Raw genomic sequence first — 14,361 nt, 5'->3', positions numbered from 1 at the left:
GCGTTGCCGTGAGCTGTGGTGTAGGTTGCAGACGCAGCTCAGATCCCACCTTGCTGTGGCTCTGGCATAGGCCTGTGGCTACAGCTCTGATTCGACCCCTAGCCTGGGAATCTCCATGTGCTGTGGGTGCAGCCCTAAAAAGACAAAAAATAAAATAATCCAATAATTTAAAGATAATATTAAAAGGAACAGTTTAAGAATCTTTAATATTACGTAGTGAATCTACTTTGATTAAATGCTTTTTATTTGACTAAAAATTTTTCAGATGTCAGTACTATGAATCATCTTTTTATATATTATAGGACTGTCACCAGACCTGCAGTCTATGGAGCAGATTCGGAGAATCATGAGACCCACTGATGTCCCTGATACAGGTTGAGTATATAGAGAAGTTTAATGAATTTTTTAATGTAAAATATTGGCATATTCAAACTTAATTATATTTAATGGATGTAGGATTGTACTGTGAAGTAAATAATAGAGGTTTTTTTTTTTAATAGTCAATAAGCTAACTACAGATTATTTGGAGTAATATAAAATAGTTCACTTTCTACTAATTCCCCCCAAGGTACAGAAGTTTAAAATGTTTAATAGTTCTATTAAACTTACTTTTTGCAAGAGATCTTGCCATTGAGTCCCCTTACCTTCTAGTCTTTCTAAGTACCTTCATTCATATCAGCATTGGTTATGTTCTTCAAACACTTGTTCAAAATTTCTTGAGTTCTTTAATTAAAATAATCTTACCCAAGGATGTAATTACCATTTAAATTATCTAGTAGTTTTCTGTTATTCTTCACATCATCTATGTTTCAGATATTTAGAACTCTTAAGGCTTTTGAGACACAGAAGTCTCTTGGAGATGTGTGGTGAATGTTTGGGAAATTGTGAAATTTTTATGTGGGAAAAAAGAAAATTGACTGTCAGGTGTGAGAGTAACATTCAGATAAGTAAAACAAAAGCAGAGAAGTTCCAGTCTCTTTATTGATTAACAAATGAACCTAATTAGCTTTAGAAATAAGTTCTAGACACAGTTGCCTCTTAGCCTAACTTTTCTGTTGGCTTTTAAAATAATAATTATTCATATGTGAGTACCAGTGTATGTACTGATTATGATGTTCACATCATAAAATACCATGAAAACCTATGAATTGAATGCAGTTAAGTTGTTCTGTTTCCCTCGTTCAACTTTTGTTTAAAACATCAATACCTTTTTAAAAGTGTGGCATTTTCTGACAACCAGTTTTTCGGTGCCACAGCCAGTTCTCCAGCAGCAGCAAGTAGGTGTGGCAGTTCATTTCAGTTCTGATACTAACCCTTGGAGTTACCCAAGATCCAACTGGCTAAGGGCTCCATTCCACAAGTTTGCCCCCACTTCGGTTGCCAGCCTCAAGTTAAGTTCCCAGAACAGTACTTCTGCCTGACCAACTGCAGTCAAAGGTTCCTATAGCCACCTCCTTGGTGCTTTACTTATATTTACCAATTATTATAAAGGATACAATTCAAGAACAGCCAAATGGAAGATGCATAGGGCATTGGTATGGGGAGAGCCCCATTTGGGAAGTGAACAGTTCCCACACATTTTGACATCCATGGGTTTACCAACCTGGAAGCTTGCCAGATACAATTGTTTAGGAGTGTTCTTTTGTTGTTTGTTTGTTTTTATTAAAGTATAGTTGATTTAAGTGTTGTGCCAATTTCTGCCAGTGGAGTGATCCAGTCCTATGTGTGTATGTCTGTGTGTGTATATATATTTTTTTTTTTCTTTTTCTCATAATTATCTTCCATCATGGTCTACACCAAAAGACTAGTTCCCTGTGCTGTACAGTAGGACTTCATTGCTTATTCATTCTAAATGTAATAGTTTGCATCTACTAACACTGAACTCCCAGTCCATTCCACTCCCTCCCTACTCCCCCATGGCAACCACAAGTCAGTACTTTATGTCTGTGAGTCTGTTTCTGGTTTGTAGATAGGTTCATTTGTGCCTTATTTTAAATTCCACATATAAGTGATATCATATGGGATTTGTCTTTCTCTTTCTGACTTAGTTTGTTGAGTATGATGATCTCCATTTGCATCCGTGTTGCTATAAATGGCATTATTTCATTCTTTTTTATGGCTGAGTAGTATTCCATTGTATATATGTATCACATCTTAATCCGTTCATCTATCCATGGACATTTAGGTTGTTTCCATGTCATACCTACTGTGAATAGTGCTGCTGTGAACATAGGGGTCCATGTATCTTTTTGAATTGTAGTTTTGTCTGGAATCTTTATAGAACTTAATTTCTAGCCCTCCACCCCCACCCCTCCCCAGAGTGATGAGTACTGAATGGGAGGGATGAAAGTTCCAACTCTCTAATCATGTTTTAGTCTTTCTGCTGACTGGGCTCCATCGTGAAGCTTTCTGTTGTGTTCTCCCACCTCCCTCACATCACCTCATTAGCAAAAACAGTGTGAAGGGGAGTTCCCGTCGTGGCGCAGTGGTTAACGAATCCAACTAGGAACCATGAGGTTGTGGGTTCGGTCCCTGCCCTTGCTCAGTGGGTTAACGATCAGGCGTTGCCGTGAGCTGTGGTGTAGGTTGCAGACTCGGCTCGGATCACAATCACGCGTTGCTGTGGCTCTGGCGTAGGCTAGTGGCTACAGCTCTGGCTCGACCCCTAGCCTGGGAACCTCCATGTGCCGCGGGAGCGGCCCAAGAAGTAGCAAAAAAGACAAGAAAAGAAAACAAAGCAGTGTGAAGGAAAGGGGACTCCTTAGGAATAACAAAAAACTGTCAGGAGGTTCCAAGGTTTTAGAAGCTTTGTGCCAGGAATGGGAACAAAGACCAAATGTATTTTTATTACATCATACTGTTAAAAGCATTAACACAGTTTCTACCAGATTTTTTTTTTAAACAAACTTAACGTTGTTGGATTAATTTTCCCATTGTTATTTTTGTAGGGAGACCACACTGCAGGGAGACCATTCATCAGTTCTCAACAGACTTTAATATATTTAAAATGAGGATTGTCTAGAGGGCCATAGGGCTTAGAAATCTTACTATATATTAGGAATGAAAGGGATAAAAAGGTCTTTTAGCTTACTGATATGAGGATTGTTTTGTTAATTTCATAAAGGAGAATCGATTATTCATCAAATAGGGTTGAGCTGAATGGTTATTAAATTCATTTCCCACTCTTAAGATCTAAAGACTCTGTAGAAAGGTAAGCAATAAAAATATTCATGGACCAGTGCTTCAGTAAATCATGGCTAAACCTCTATATTGGATTGTTAATAACATGCATTTGGTTGCTTGTTTTCAAGTGTGATTGGACTGTTTTGCTCAGTGTTCTTGAAAGTATACTAAAAGAATGATAGCACTCAAAATGCTACTCATGACCCAACGTAAACCATTATAAACACTTGGGTAGATCCTCTGTTATCAGTAAGCCACTGACACTGCAGATTGAAATAAATTGTCTCATAACTTACTTAGGTAACACGTTTTCGTATTGATCATAAAAAGAAAACATGCATTTTACCAGAATTTGATTATAATTAGAGAATATATTTGAACCTAATACAAAACAGTATTTAAACAATAGGGTATTTATTTAAAATAAGGTAATGATAGAAATTTCAGGTTACGTTTTGAGAGCTGTTAATGGTATAGTTCAGACATAAGTTAGTTTCAAGGGTGGCATGTTAGGTTTCTCTTTTCACCATATTTTAATGGGAAGTTTCTGAGATGCTGAAAACGGTCATTTTGACCTTCCATGTTCTCTGTAATCTTTAGAAATTTAATTTATAAATTAACATTTTTTGAAACAATACCTTAATGATTATAATGCTTAATCAGTAGGAACTGGATTATAAACATTGAACCTTGACTCTGAGGTTTGGTTTGGTTCGGTTTGTCTTTTTAGGGCTGCATTGCGGCATATGAAAGTTAACCAGGCTGGGGGTTTGAATCAGAGCTACAGCTGCTGGCTTATACCACACCCACAGCAACGCCAGATCCCAGCCACATCTGCAACCTACACCACAGCTCACAGCAATGCTGGATGCTTAACCCACTGAGCAAGGCCAGGGATTGAACCCACATCCTCATGGCTAGTCGGGTTCATTACCTCTTGAGCCACAGCAGGAACTCTGACTCTGAGCCGCTTATCTTGATTCCATTAAGGCTGAAGAATGCCACATTGTTTTTGCTACCATTATTTGGGTTTTTATGCATCCAGGCTCTCAATATTTTCCAAATAATTCCAAAAGCCATTGCAGTCTAGTTTTATTCTCATGTTAAAATTATAGAATAACATCTTGGCGTTCTCACTGCTTTTTCTGTGGAAACAGACTGGAAAGTATGAGCATTGTAGAAAAGTGTGTATTTCAAGAATCTCCTTCTGATTCTTTGACACTACAAAGAGCTTATAAATTGAAACTGTCACAGTGGGTTTTGTATGCTGGTGGTTTTCTTAAAGCATCATGACAGGAACTTAGGAACTAATAGAAGTTAAGTGTACATTGTACCAACTCTACAAGATATTTTAGATACTTCCCCTATCAAGACAAGCTATATACTATGATCCAAAATGAAGTTCTCCCTGATAAGCTATGTTTTGAAGTATATAAATTATCAGAAAAATCTTTAAAGTGACTCATTGTAAAACATTCTACCCTTAGTACCATAGTTCTTAGAAAACCAACTTAATATCACCATCTCAACATCCACCCCATCTTAATCTTGCTACAATTTGACTTTTACCCACTCTTCCCCTCAACCATCAAGAAATTGCTTTCATTAAGGTCGGCTTTCATTAAGTGGCACTTTTTTTTGTTTGTTTGTTTTGGTTTTGGTTTTTGTCCTAATCCACCTTTTCATTGCACTTGTAACTTAAAGCATTTCCTACTTCTAGATAATTAACCTTTCAGGAGATCCTAATATTCTAATCCTTTCCTTTTGTGTTTACTATTCCTTCTCAATATTTTTTGCCCATTCCTTCTCTGCTTGCTTATGAAGTGTTTGATTCCTCAGAGTTCTTTTCCTGGTCTTCTCAGTTTACATTCCCAAGATGGTCTCAGTCCCTTCTAAGATTTACATTCCTATTAGTTTGATAAAGATCTTTAGATAAATATTTTTTTAGCTCTGACCTTTTTTTAATCCAAAAACATTACTAAAGTCAGGGATCTACTCTGATTTTGTTCCTCTGTACTTTATTTAAATCCTCCAGGCCTTTGTAGAAAATGTTTTCTTCCCTCAAAATGATCTATAAATCAGATGTAGTTCCAGTGAAATTTAAATTGGATTTACAGAATTAGACAAACTGATTCGCAAGTTTATATGTGGAAGAACAAAGGATTAAAAGTAACCAAGACAATCCTGAAGAAAAATATTAAGTGGGGATAAACCCACCACACATAAAGATTTATTTAAAAGGTCTAGTGTGTTACTGGCTCAGTGATAAAGTAGATTAATGGAATAGACTATGGCACCAGAAACAGTATAAGTAGCTCTCTAAGGAAAGGATGAACTATTAAGGGAAATATTGCTGGGTCACTTGGTTATCCATAGGGAAAAACTAGAGACAAGATGAACAGCCTTTTCAAACATCATATGCTTAGAGTGTGCCATACACATATTTCTTTTCTTTTTTTTTTTGTCTTTTTTTGTCTTTTTGCCATTTCTTGGGCCACTCCCGTGGCATATGGAGGTTCCCAGGCTAGGGGTCTAATTGGAGCTGTAGCTGCCAGCCTACGCCAGAGCCACAGCAACACAGGATCTGAGCCGTGTCTGCAACCTACACCACAGCTCACGGCAGCACCAGATCGTTAACCCACTAAGCAAGGGCAGGGATCACACCCACAACCTCATGGTTCCTAGTTGGATTCGTTAACCACTGTGCCACGACGGGAACTCCAAGTGTGCCATACACATATTTCTTATATCTGGAAAGCTTTGGAGAGTACTGCCTTTAAAGCCAGGCAACATTGTATTTGCATGGTTACTTTAACAAAAAACTGGCTGAGTTGGATAGGCCGGGATACTATCCCAGGGGGCAAATGATTATTACTGTTTATTACAGAAGAAATGGGATATAGATATGCTTTATTTTACAAATATTGTTTTTTCATTGCTGTGCTTTGATTCTTTAAAGGTTTGCTCTGTGATTTGCTGTGGTCTGACCCAGATAAGGATGTGCAAGGTTGGGGAGAAAATGACCGTGGTGTTTCCTTCACTTTTGGAGCTGATGTAGTCAGTAAATTTCTGAATCGTCATGATTTAGACTTAATTTGTCGAGCTCATCAGGTATGAAATACAAAAACTTTTGGGTATTTTGATATTTTCAACTTCACCTAGGTCTACTCCTTTTATTTTTGAGGAAATTTGAGATCTAAGAAAGCTAATTACACAAGGAAAGCAGTAGAAGAGATTATACCTTGATCTCACAAGTAACAATGTAATGATTTTATTAACCCTTTCCACCCTCTAAGAGGAAAGGTTTCAACAGTAGTAGATTACAACACTAACATTTTTCAGTGCTTGTCTGAAGCTTTCTAGAACTATTTGATCCCATTTTAATATGATAGTTAGATATAATAGATAACAATCAAATGAATTATGTGGATTTTGGTAAGAACAAACCACACTATAGAGAGACATTTTGAGATAATTAGGAAATTTTTCAATTATAGACTGAGTATTAGATATTGGGGAGTCATTGCTAGTTATTTTAACTGTGATGATAGCATATTGCTATGTAAAAAGGATGTCCCATATTTTTCAGAGTTGCATGCTCAAGTATGTAGGGGTGAGAGGATGTGTCTAGGATTTGTTTTAAAATATATCAGAGTTTCTGTTGTATCAGCAAATCATCTATTTGTATCAGCGGAAACAAATCCAACTAGTTTCTCTGAGGACTCAGGTTCAATCCCTAGCCTCACTAGTTGGTTAAGGATATCCAGTGTTGCTGTGAGCTGTGGTCTAGGTCGTGGATGCAACTTGGATCTGGTATTGCTGTGACTATGGTGTAGGCTGGCAGCTGCAGCTCTGAGTCAACCCCTAGTCTGAGAACTTCCATATGCTGCAGGTGCAGCCCTAAAAAGCAAAATAAAAATATATCAGCAAAGCAAAGGGGTAAATGAAATAAATGTAACAAAGTCTTCGTAATTATTGAATCAGGGTGATGAGTAATTGAGAGTTTATTGAACTCCTCCTTATCTACTTTTGTGTTTATTTGAATTTTCATTTTAAAAAATACATGTACGGGAGTTCCCTGGTGGCTCAGCAGCTTAAGGATACGGCATTGTCACTGTGGTGACGGTTTGATCCCTGGCGTGGGAAGTTCTGCATACCTCGGATACAGACAGAGAACAAAAACAGGATATATGTACAACTTAGGATTTGGTTTGGTTTCAATGTCCTCCTTCATCAATAGATTGTACACTCTTCAAGGAGGTGAACAGTTTAATATATCAAACTCTCACAGTCCTAAACCATAGCTGGTATGAAATACATTGAAAAGTATTTTTTTCAAATCTTTTAAAGTTACTTTTTAAAGTATTTTACATTTGTAAGTATAATATTTAAAGTTTCTTTGTTAAAGCAAAATATATTAACAACAAATATATGCTGTTCTACAGTACTCCCCTTTTTAAGGGGCTTTGCTCCCCCGTAACCCTGGATTGATTACTTCTGCCTCTTTATGTGCTCCTATGTGATAACGAAGATGACAGGCTTTTGTTGTTTTTGCTTTTGGTTTTAGGGCTGCAGTCATGGCATAGGAAAGTTCCCAGGCTAGGGCTAGAATAGGCCACAGCCACAGCAACACCACATTCAAGCCACGTCTGCAACCTATACCACAGCTCATGGCAGCTCTGGATTCTTAACCCACTGAGTGGGGCCAGGGATCAAACTCGCATCCTCATGGATGCTAGTCAGATTCGTTGCTGCTGAGCCACAATGGGAACTCCATAACAGACTTCTTATTTTCTGCATATGTTTTATGCTTTTTTCCTATTAGAATTTCATACTTTAATTGAAATGAAGTCATGTCCCTATATCCTTTGCTTTTGGCAAAATTGTCTTTTAATCAATGAACAATGTGTTTATAATTTAGACAATTAAGATGTCTTCCATAAGATAACAGGGCAGAGTTGCTGAGTTTCTTTAAAAAAATACTGATAGTCACTTTTTCAGCTATAGATCTCCATTCAGTTGTCTTTTCAAAAATTGGTGATGATTTTTAAAAGTCAGGTTATTGAACTACCCTTAATTTGCATGGTCTTTTTCTGTTCTGCTTGTTTTCAAACAAATTATCCCTAAAATTAAGAGACTTATGATGGGAAATAATGCAAACTACAAATATTTACTTTTTAAAAACCCTGTTCTTTTAGTATATGTGAATGAATAAACAAATGAACAAGCAAACTAAGAACAAAAAAGGATATACTGAGTGCCATGCAGTATGCTGAGCTGGAGCAGATAAGGTGGCCAGGGTCTTAACAAAAGGTTAATATCTAAATTTCATCATGAGGTAATTACATCAGGAACATGTACCTGATACAAAAGTAGGGATTATAAAATAAGTATAAAATGTTTACATATCATTGCCTACCTCTCGAATTTGTAAATCTGACAAACATAAATTGTAATCACTCAGGAATTGATAACAGACTCTTGAAATTAAATCGTAAAAGTCATCTATAGGCAGCAAATTTTTAGTAGAATGATCTGTGTAAATAAAATTCAACTTAGGAAAGTTTTCAATGTGTGGGTATATACTACTAATAGAAATTTGGAAAAAACAAAAACATTCTTGGCATAGTCTATCTTTCATTGTTCAGTTATTGCTCATTGAATAAAGGATTCTATAGTTGGATTATAATGCCCTCATCTAAGAAATACTTGATGTCCCAGTTCCCTTTAGACACTATTCCTATTAGCATATGGAGAACCTTGAAAATGGTATGATTTTTACACTTTTTAGTAATCATAAATTTATTCATTTAAGCTAAATTCTTGCCATTATAGAAAAGGCAAACCAATTTTTGTATTTTAAGGCAAGTTTAAGAAATCAAGCTTCTAAAACAAAACAGGGTTTTGGGGGAGGTTCTTTTTAGATCTTTTTCACATTACTCTTAATTAGTACTGATAGTTGAGAATTTTGAAAAACTCATAAATATAAGTGTGTTTTGTTTTTTTTTTTTGCCAGGTGGTGGAAGATGGATATGAATTCTTTGCTAAACGACAATTGGTAACCCTATTTTCAGCCCCAAATTACTGTGGCGAGTTTGATAATGCTGGTGGAATGATGAGTGTGGATGAAACTTTGATGTGTTCATTTCAGGTATGATACAAGTATTATATATCATGTAATATTAGAACCATTATTTAACTATTTTATATATAGTAGTTTTTTTTTTTTTTTTTTTTTTGTCTTTTTGCTAATTTCTTTGGGCCGCTCCCGCGGCATATGGAGGTTCCCAGGCTAGGGGTTGAATCGGAGCTGTAGCCACTGGCCTACGCCAGAGCCACAGCAACGTGGGATCCGAGCCGAGTCTGCAACCTACACCACAGCTCACGGCAACGCCAGATCGTTAACCCACTGAGCAAGGGCAGGGACCGAACCCGCAACCTCATGGTTCCTAGTCGGATTCGTTAACCACTGCGCCACGACGGGAACTCCGATATATATAGTAGTTTTTATCTGCAAATCCCAAACTCCTAATTTATCCCTTCCCCACCCACTTTCCCCTTTGGTAACTGTAAGTTTTTAACAGCTAGAAATCTAATTAGAACTATTGTCAGAAGAATTTTCTTTCAGATTTGTGTTCTTTTCCTTAAGCAAGCATAGAAAATCAGTTTCATTCAGAAATGATTATCACTCATAGACTCCTTAGAGATTTCTGTTTTCATTCACAAAACATTCCAGCTTTTGTGGTATATATCACATAATTAGAGTTTTAGGAAACCTAAGTCATGTCAGTCATTCTTTTTGTCTTTTTAGGGCTGCACCCGCACCATATGGAAGTTCCCAGGCTAGGGGTGGAATTGGAGGTGGAGCTGCCAGCCTACACCACACCCATAGCAATGGGGGGGTCCAAGCTTGTCTGCAACCTACACCGAAGCTCATGGCAATGCCGGATCCCTAACACACTGAGCAAGGCCAGGGGGATTGAACCTGTGTCCTCACAGATACTAGTCGTGTTTGTTACCACTGAGCCATGATGGTAATTCCATGTCAGTTGTTCTTTTATTTATTTACTTTTTTTAATTTTTTTGTCTTTTTGGAACCACACCTGCAGCATATGGAAGTTCCCAGGCTAGGGGTCAAATCAGAGCTGTAGCTTCGGGCCTACACCACAACCACAGCAACTCGGGATCTGAGCTGTGTCTGCCATCTACACCACAGCTCGCAGCAACACTGGATCCTTAACCCACTGAGTGAGGCCAGAGATCGAACCCACAACCTCATGGATGCTAGTCGGCTTTGTTAACTGCTGAGCCACAACGGGAATGCCATGTCAGATATTCTTGATGCAGGTGTTTAAATTGTTGAATTCCTATATGACTCCTTGGATAGTAGCTTCCCTCCTATAAGAATGTAAATTCACTGAATAATTTAGGTTTTGTTTTCTTTTGCAAGATGAATGGATAGGACACATGTTGAGTTGAAAAAACTATATTATGAATTCCAGCGAAAATGTAGAATATTTACAATATCCATTTGTAAATATAGAAACAAAAGAGTCTAGTTTTAGCTTTAGTGTATGACTTAAAATTATTCTTGCCCATGGCTAAAACAACTTTAAAACTTTGTTTTTGCAGAGGTTATTTTATGTTCTTAGTATCACACTGTGTTTCTCTTTTTAAATGTAGGGGGTTTCTGTTTCTATCATTTAATAAAATCGAATGCTAAGTGTTTCATTTCTCATTTACAATCTAAAGGCAGTACCAGGCCTTATCCTTTAACAGTTGCCATAGTGGAGTTGTATTAATATTTTTTTTTCCACTGAGGCACTATGATGCTCTGAATAGTTACAAGAAATTCTTAATAAGTCTTTTCTCCACATTTTCTGTGTGAATACTGACATTCTCTATCTAAAATATAGGTTAAAGGTCTATTTACACCCACCAGGATAAGTATAATTTTAAAATGTCAGATAGTAACAAGTACTGGTGAGGATGTGGAGAGTTGGAACCTTATACATTGATGGTAAGAATGGAAAATGGTGCAGCCACTTTGGAAAAACAGTTTGGTGGTTCCTCAAAAAGTTAAACGTAGAGTTTCTGTATGACCCAGCAATTTCCTAGCTATATACCCCACTGAATTGGAAACAGGTACTCAAGTACATGTATATGCATAGTCATAGGAACATTATTATAATAACCAAAGGTGGAAACAACCCAAATGTCCGGCAGCTAAAGAGTAAATAAACAAAAGGTGGAATATCCATAAAATGGCATATTGTTCGGCAATTAAAAGTAATGAAGTTACTAAAACATGCTGCAACATCAAAATCATTATTTCAGTGAAAGAAGCTAGTCACAAGAGACCACTTACTGTATGCTTTCATTTATTTAAAATATCCCCAAAATTGGAGTTCCCATCGTGGCGCAGTGGAAACAAATCCTACTAGGGACCATGAGGTTGTGGGTTTGATCCCTGGTCTCACCCAGTGGGTTAAGGATCTGGCGTTGCCGTGAGCTGTAGTGTAGGTCGCAGGCATGCCTCGGATCCTGCATTGCTGTGGCCGTGGCATAGGCCGGCAGCTACAGCTCTGATTTGACTCCTAGCCTGGGAACCTCCGTATGCCGTGGGTGTGGCCCTAAAAAGAAAAAAGGCAAAAAAATAATAAAATGAAATATCCCCAAAATAAAAATAAAATTAGCCAGAAAAGACAGATCAATAGAGAAAGTAGGGTAGTGATTACTCGGAGTTGAAAGAGGTTAAGGGAGTGGAAAGTAGAAGTGGGGAGTGAGCGATTGCTTAAGGGAACCAGATTTCTTTCTGGGATACAAAAAAATATTCTAATGTTGTTTTATAGCTGTAAATAAAAAATCATTGACTTACTACATTTTGAATGGGTGAACTTTATGATGTGTAATATATATAGCTTTCTTTATATAAAAGATCTTTGTATACATAGTAAATTAAGATCTGAAGAGTTTGTGACTACCCTCTAAATAGTAGGATGTTGAAAATCCTAGGTCTTATGCCTCTTAAACTAGTGTTCTCTCATCAGCAATGACATTAATTTGAAAAAATTTTTACTTAATCTAAGAATTGGGTAGTTGATAAGATTTGTGTGCTTGAGCTCTTGTTACCAAATTATCAATGGAATGACAATAGCAATAATTAGACACTTGTACTCTTTACATATGAGAAATGTTTGTAGAACTTGCTGGTTTTTTTCTACAGTTTTATAATCAATGTCATTTATTGAAAATCCCACTATTGTAACAGTAATTTCCGTATTAAACTTGTGTACTTGAAAAAGTAACATTGTTAATAAATTATTTACTTTAAGATATTGAAACCATCTGAAAAGAAAGCTAAGTACCAATATGGTGGACTGAATTCAGGACGTCCTGTCACTCCACCTCGAACAGCTAATCCTCCGAAGAAAAGGTGAAGAAAGGAACTCTGTAAAGAAACCATCAGATTTGTTAAGGACATACTTCATGATATATAAGTGTGCACTGTAAAACCATCCAGCCATTTGACACCCTTTATGATGTCACACCTTTAACTTAAGGAGACGGGTAAAGGATCTTAAATTTTTTTCTAATAGAAAGATGTGCTACACTGTATTGTAATAAGTATACTCTGTTAAAATATTCAACAAAGTTAAATCTAAATTCAGACTTACCCATTAAAGTTACATCTTCACGTATCAGTTTTTAAAGTTGAAAAGCATCCCAGTTAAACTAGATGTGATAGTTAAACCAGATGAAAGCATGATGATCCATCTGTGTAATGTGGTTTTAGTGTTGCTTGGTTGTTTAATTATTTTGGGCTTGTTTTGTTTTGTTTGTTTTTGCTAGAATAATGGCAGATTCTTTAAATTTTTTTCCCAAACATCCTTAGAGTGAAATGTGGGAAGAATTTTAAAGACGTTGATTGGCTATTATTTTCCCTTGCTTATTTACTTATGTACCTGTTTGATCTTACTGAGAAAACTTAATGCCTCATAACAGTAAAAAGGAATTTTAGAGATATTTTTTAAAAATATGCAAACTGTTCGACCGAGTGATTTAATCAGTTTGGGCAAATGTTACAGCTGATAATGAATATTTTGCTTTATACAGAAATTGCCACTGATTTGGATTTGTGCACTCTAATTTTAACTTATTGATGCTCTATTGTGCAGTAGCATTTCATTTAACTTTAAGATAAGGCTCATTTAGTATACCCAACTAGTTGGTAATGTGATTATGTGGTACCTTGGCTTTAGGTTTTAATTCGCACGGAACACCTTTTTGGCATGCTTAACTTTCTGGTAACACCCTCACCTGCATCGGTTTCGGTTTTTTTTGTTTGTTTGTTTTGTTTTGTTTGGGGGGGTTTTTTGTTTGTTTGTGTGCGTGTGTGTTGTTGTTTTTTGTTTTTAGATCCACAAAACATGAGAATCCTTTTTTGACGAGCCTTGGAAAGCTGACACTATCTCTTTTTTCCTCCCTCTGTACGAAGGATGTATTTAAATGAATGCTGGTCAGTGGGACGTTTGTCAACTCTGGGTATTGGGTGCTTTTAACTGTCTAATATTGCCATGTGAATGTTGTATACGATTGTAAGGCTTATGTCACTAAAGATTTTTATTCTGATTTTTCATGATCAAAGTTCATATGATATTGTATAGACATGCTTTGTAGTGAACTATAGTAGCAATAATTTCTGTACATGATCAAGGGTTTATTGCAGCATTTCTTGTTCTCTTTTGTTTTAAGGGTTAGTATTAACAAATGACAGGAATAGAAAAATCAGCATAAAGATTTTAGAAGGAGAACTTAAAGGACACAGATTTGTGATTCTTTGGATGCAACACTTTTGGATGTGATTCTAAAAGCTTTTATTGAGCATTGTCAAATTTGTATGCTTCACAGGGACAGACATCATATTTATAATACCCTTCTATAAGTGCTACCATAGATGTGAAATTCTTGACCTTAATATTGTCTTTGAAAATGTTAAATTGAGAATTCTGTTAACTTACATTTTAAGAATTGGCATATTGTATTGCTGCAAGAGATATCATTTTCAGCACAGTGCAAAGTTCTTTTAAATGCATATGTCTTTTTTTTCTAATTCCATTTTGTTTTAAAGCACATTTTAAATGTAGTTTTCTCATTTAGTAAAAGTTGTCTAATTGA

The 14,361-nt window shown here is 36.4% G+C and overlaps 1 protein-coding gene across 12 annotated transcripts in view; it reads left to right on the top strand.

The window, feature by feature from the left end:
• Positions 1-14,361, top strand: part of PPP1CB (protein phosphatase 1 catalytic subunit beta) — a 37,401-nt gene extending 23,040 nt beyond the window's left edge. For 2 of the 12 annotated variants that reach the window (XR_014839552.1, XR_014839555.1), the window contains 5 exons: positions 303-374; positions 6,143-6,294; positions 9,200-9,399; positions 9,688-10,288; positions 11,785-14,361. Coding sequence is in view for 3 of the 12 variants with exons in the window: in XM_021085856.2 (XP_020941515.1) it covers positions 303-374; positions 6,143-6,294; positions 9,200-9,334; positions 12,519-12,623 (464 nt within the window). In the remaining 9 variants the exon portion in view is untranslated. 12 annotated transcript variants of the gene reach the window in all.

The sequence above is a fragment of the Sus scrofa genome, chromosome 3, assembly GCF_054392235.1.
Source record: "Sus scrofa isolate SSC_HxYL_T2T_F1_AM1 chromosome 3, Sscrofa_HxYL_maternal_Yorkshire_Landrace_v2.0, whole genome shotgun sequence".
NCBI classification, from domain to species: domain Eukaryota; kingdom Metazoa; phylum Chordata; class Mammalia; order Artiodactyla; family Suidae; genus Sus; species Sus scrofa.
This window is presented reverse-complemented; position numbering and strand designations above follow the sequence as displayed.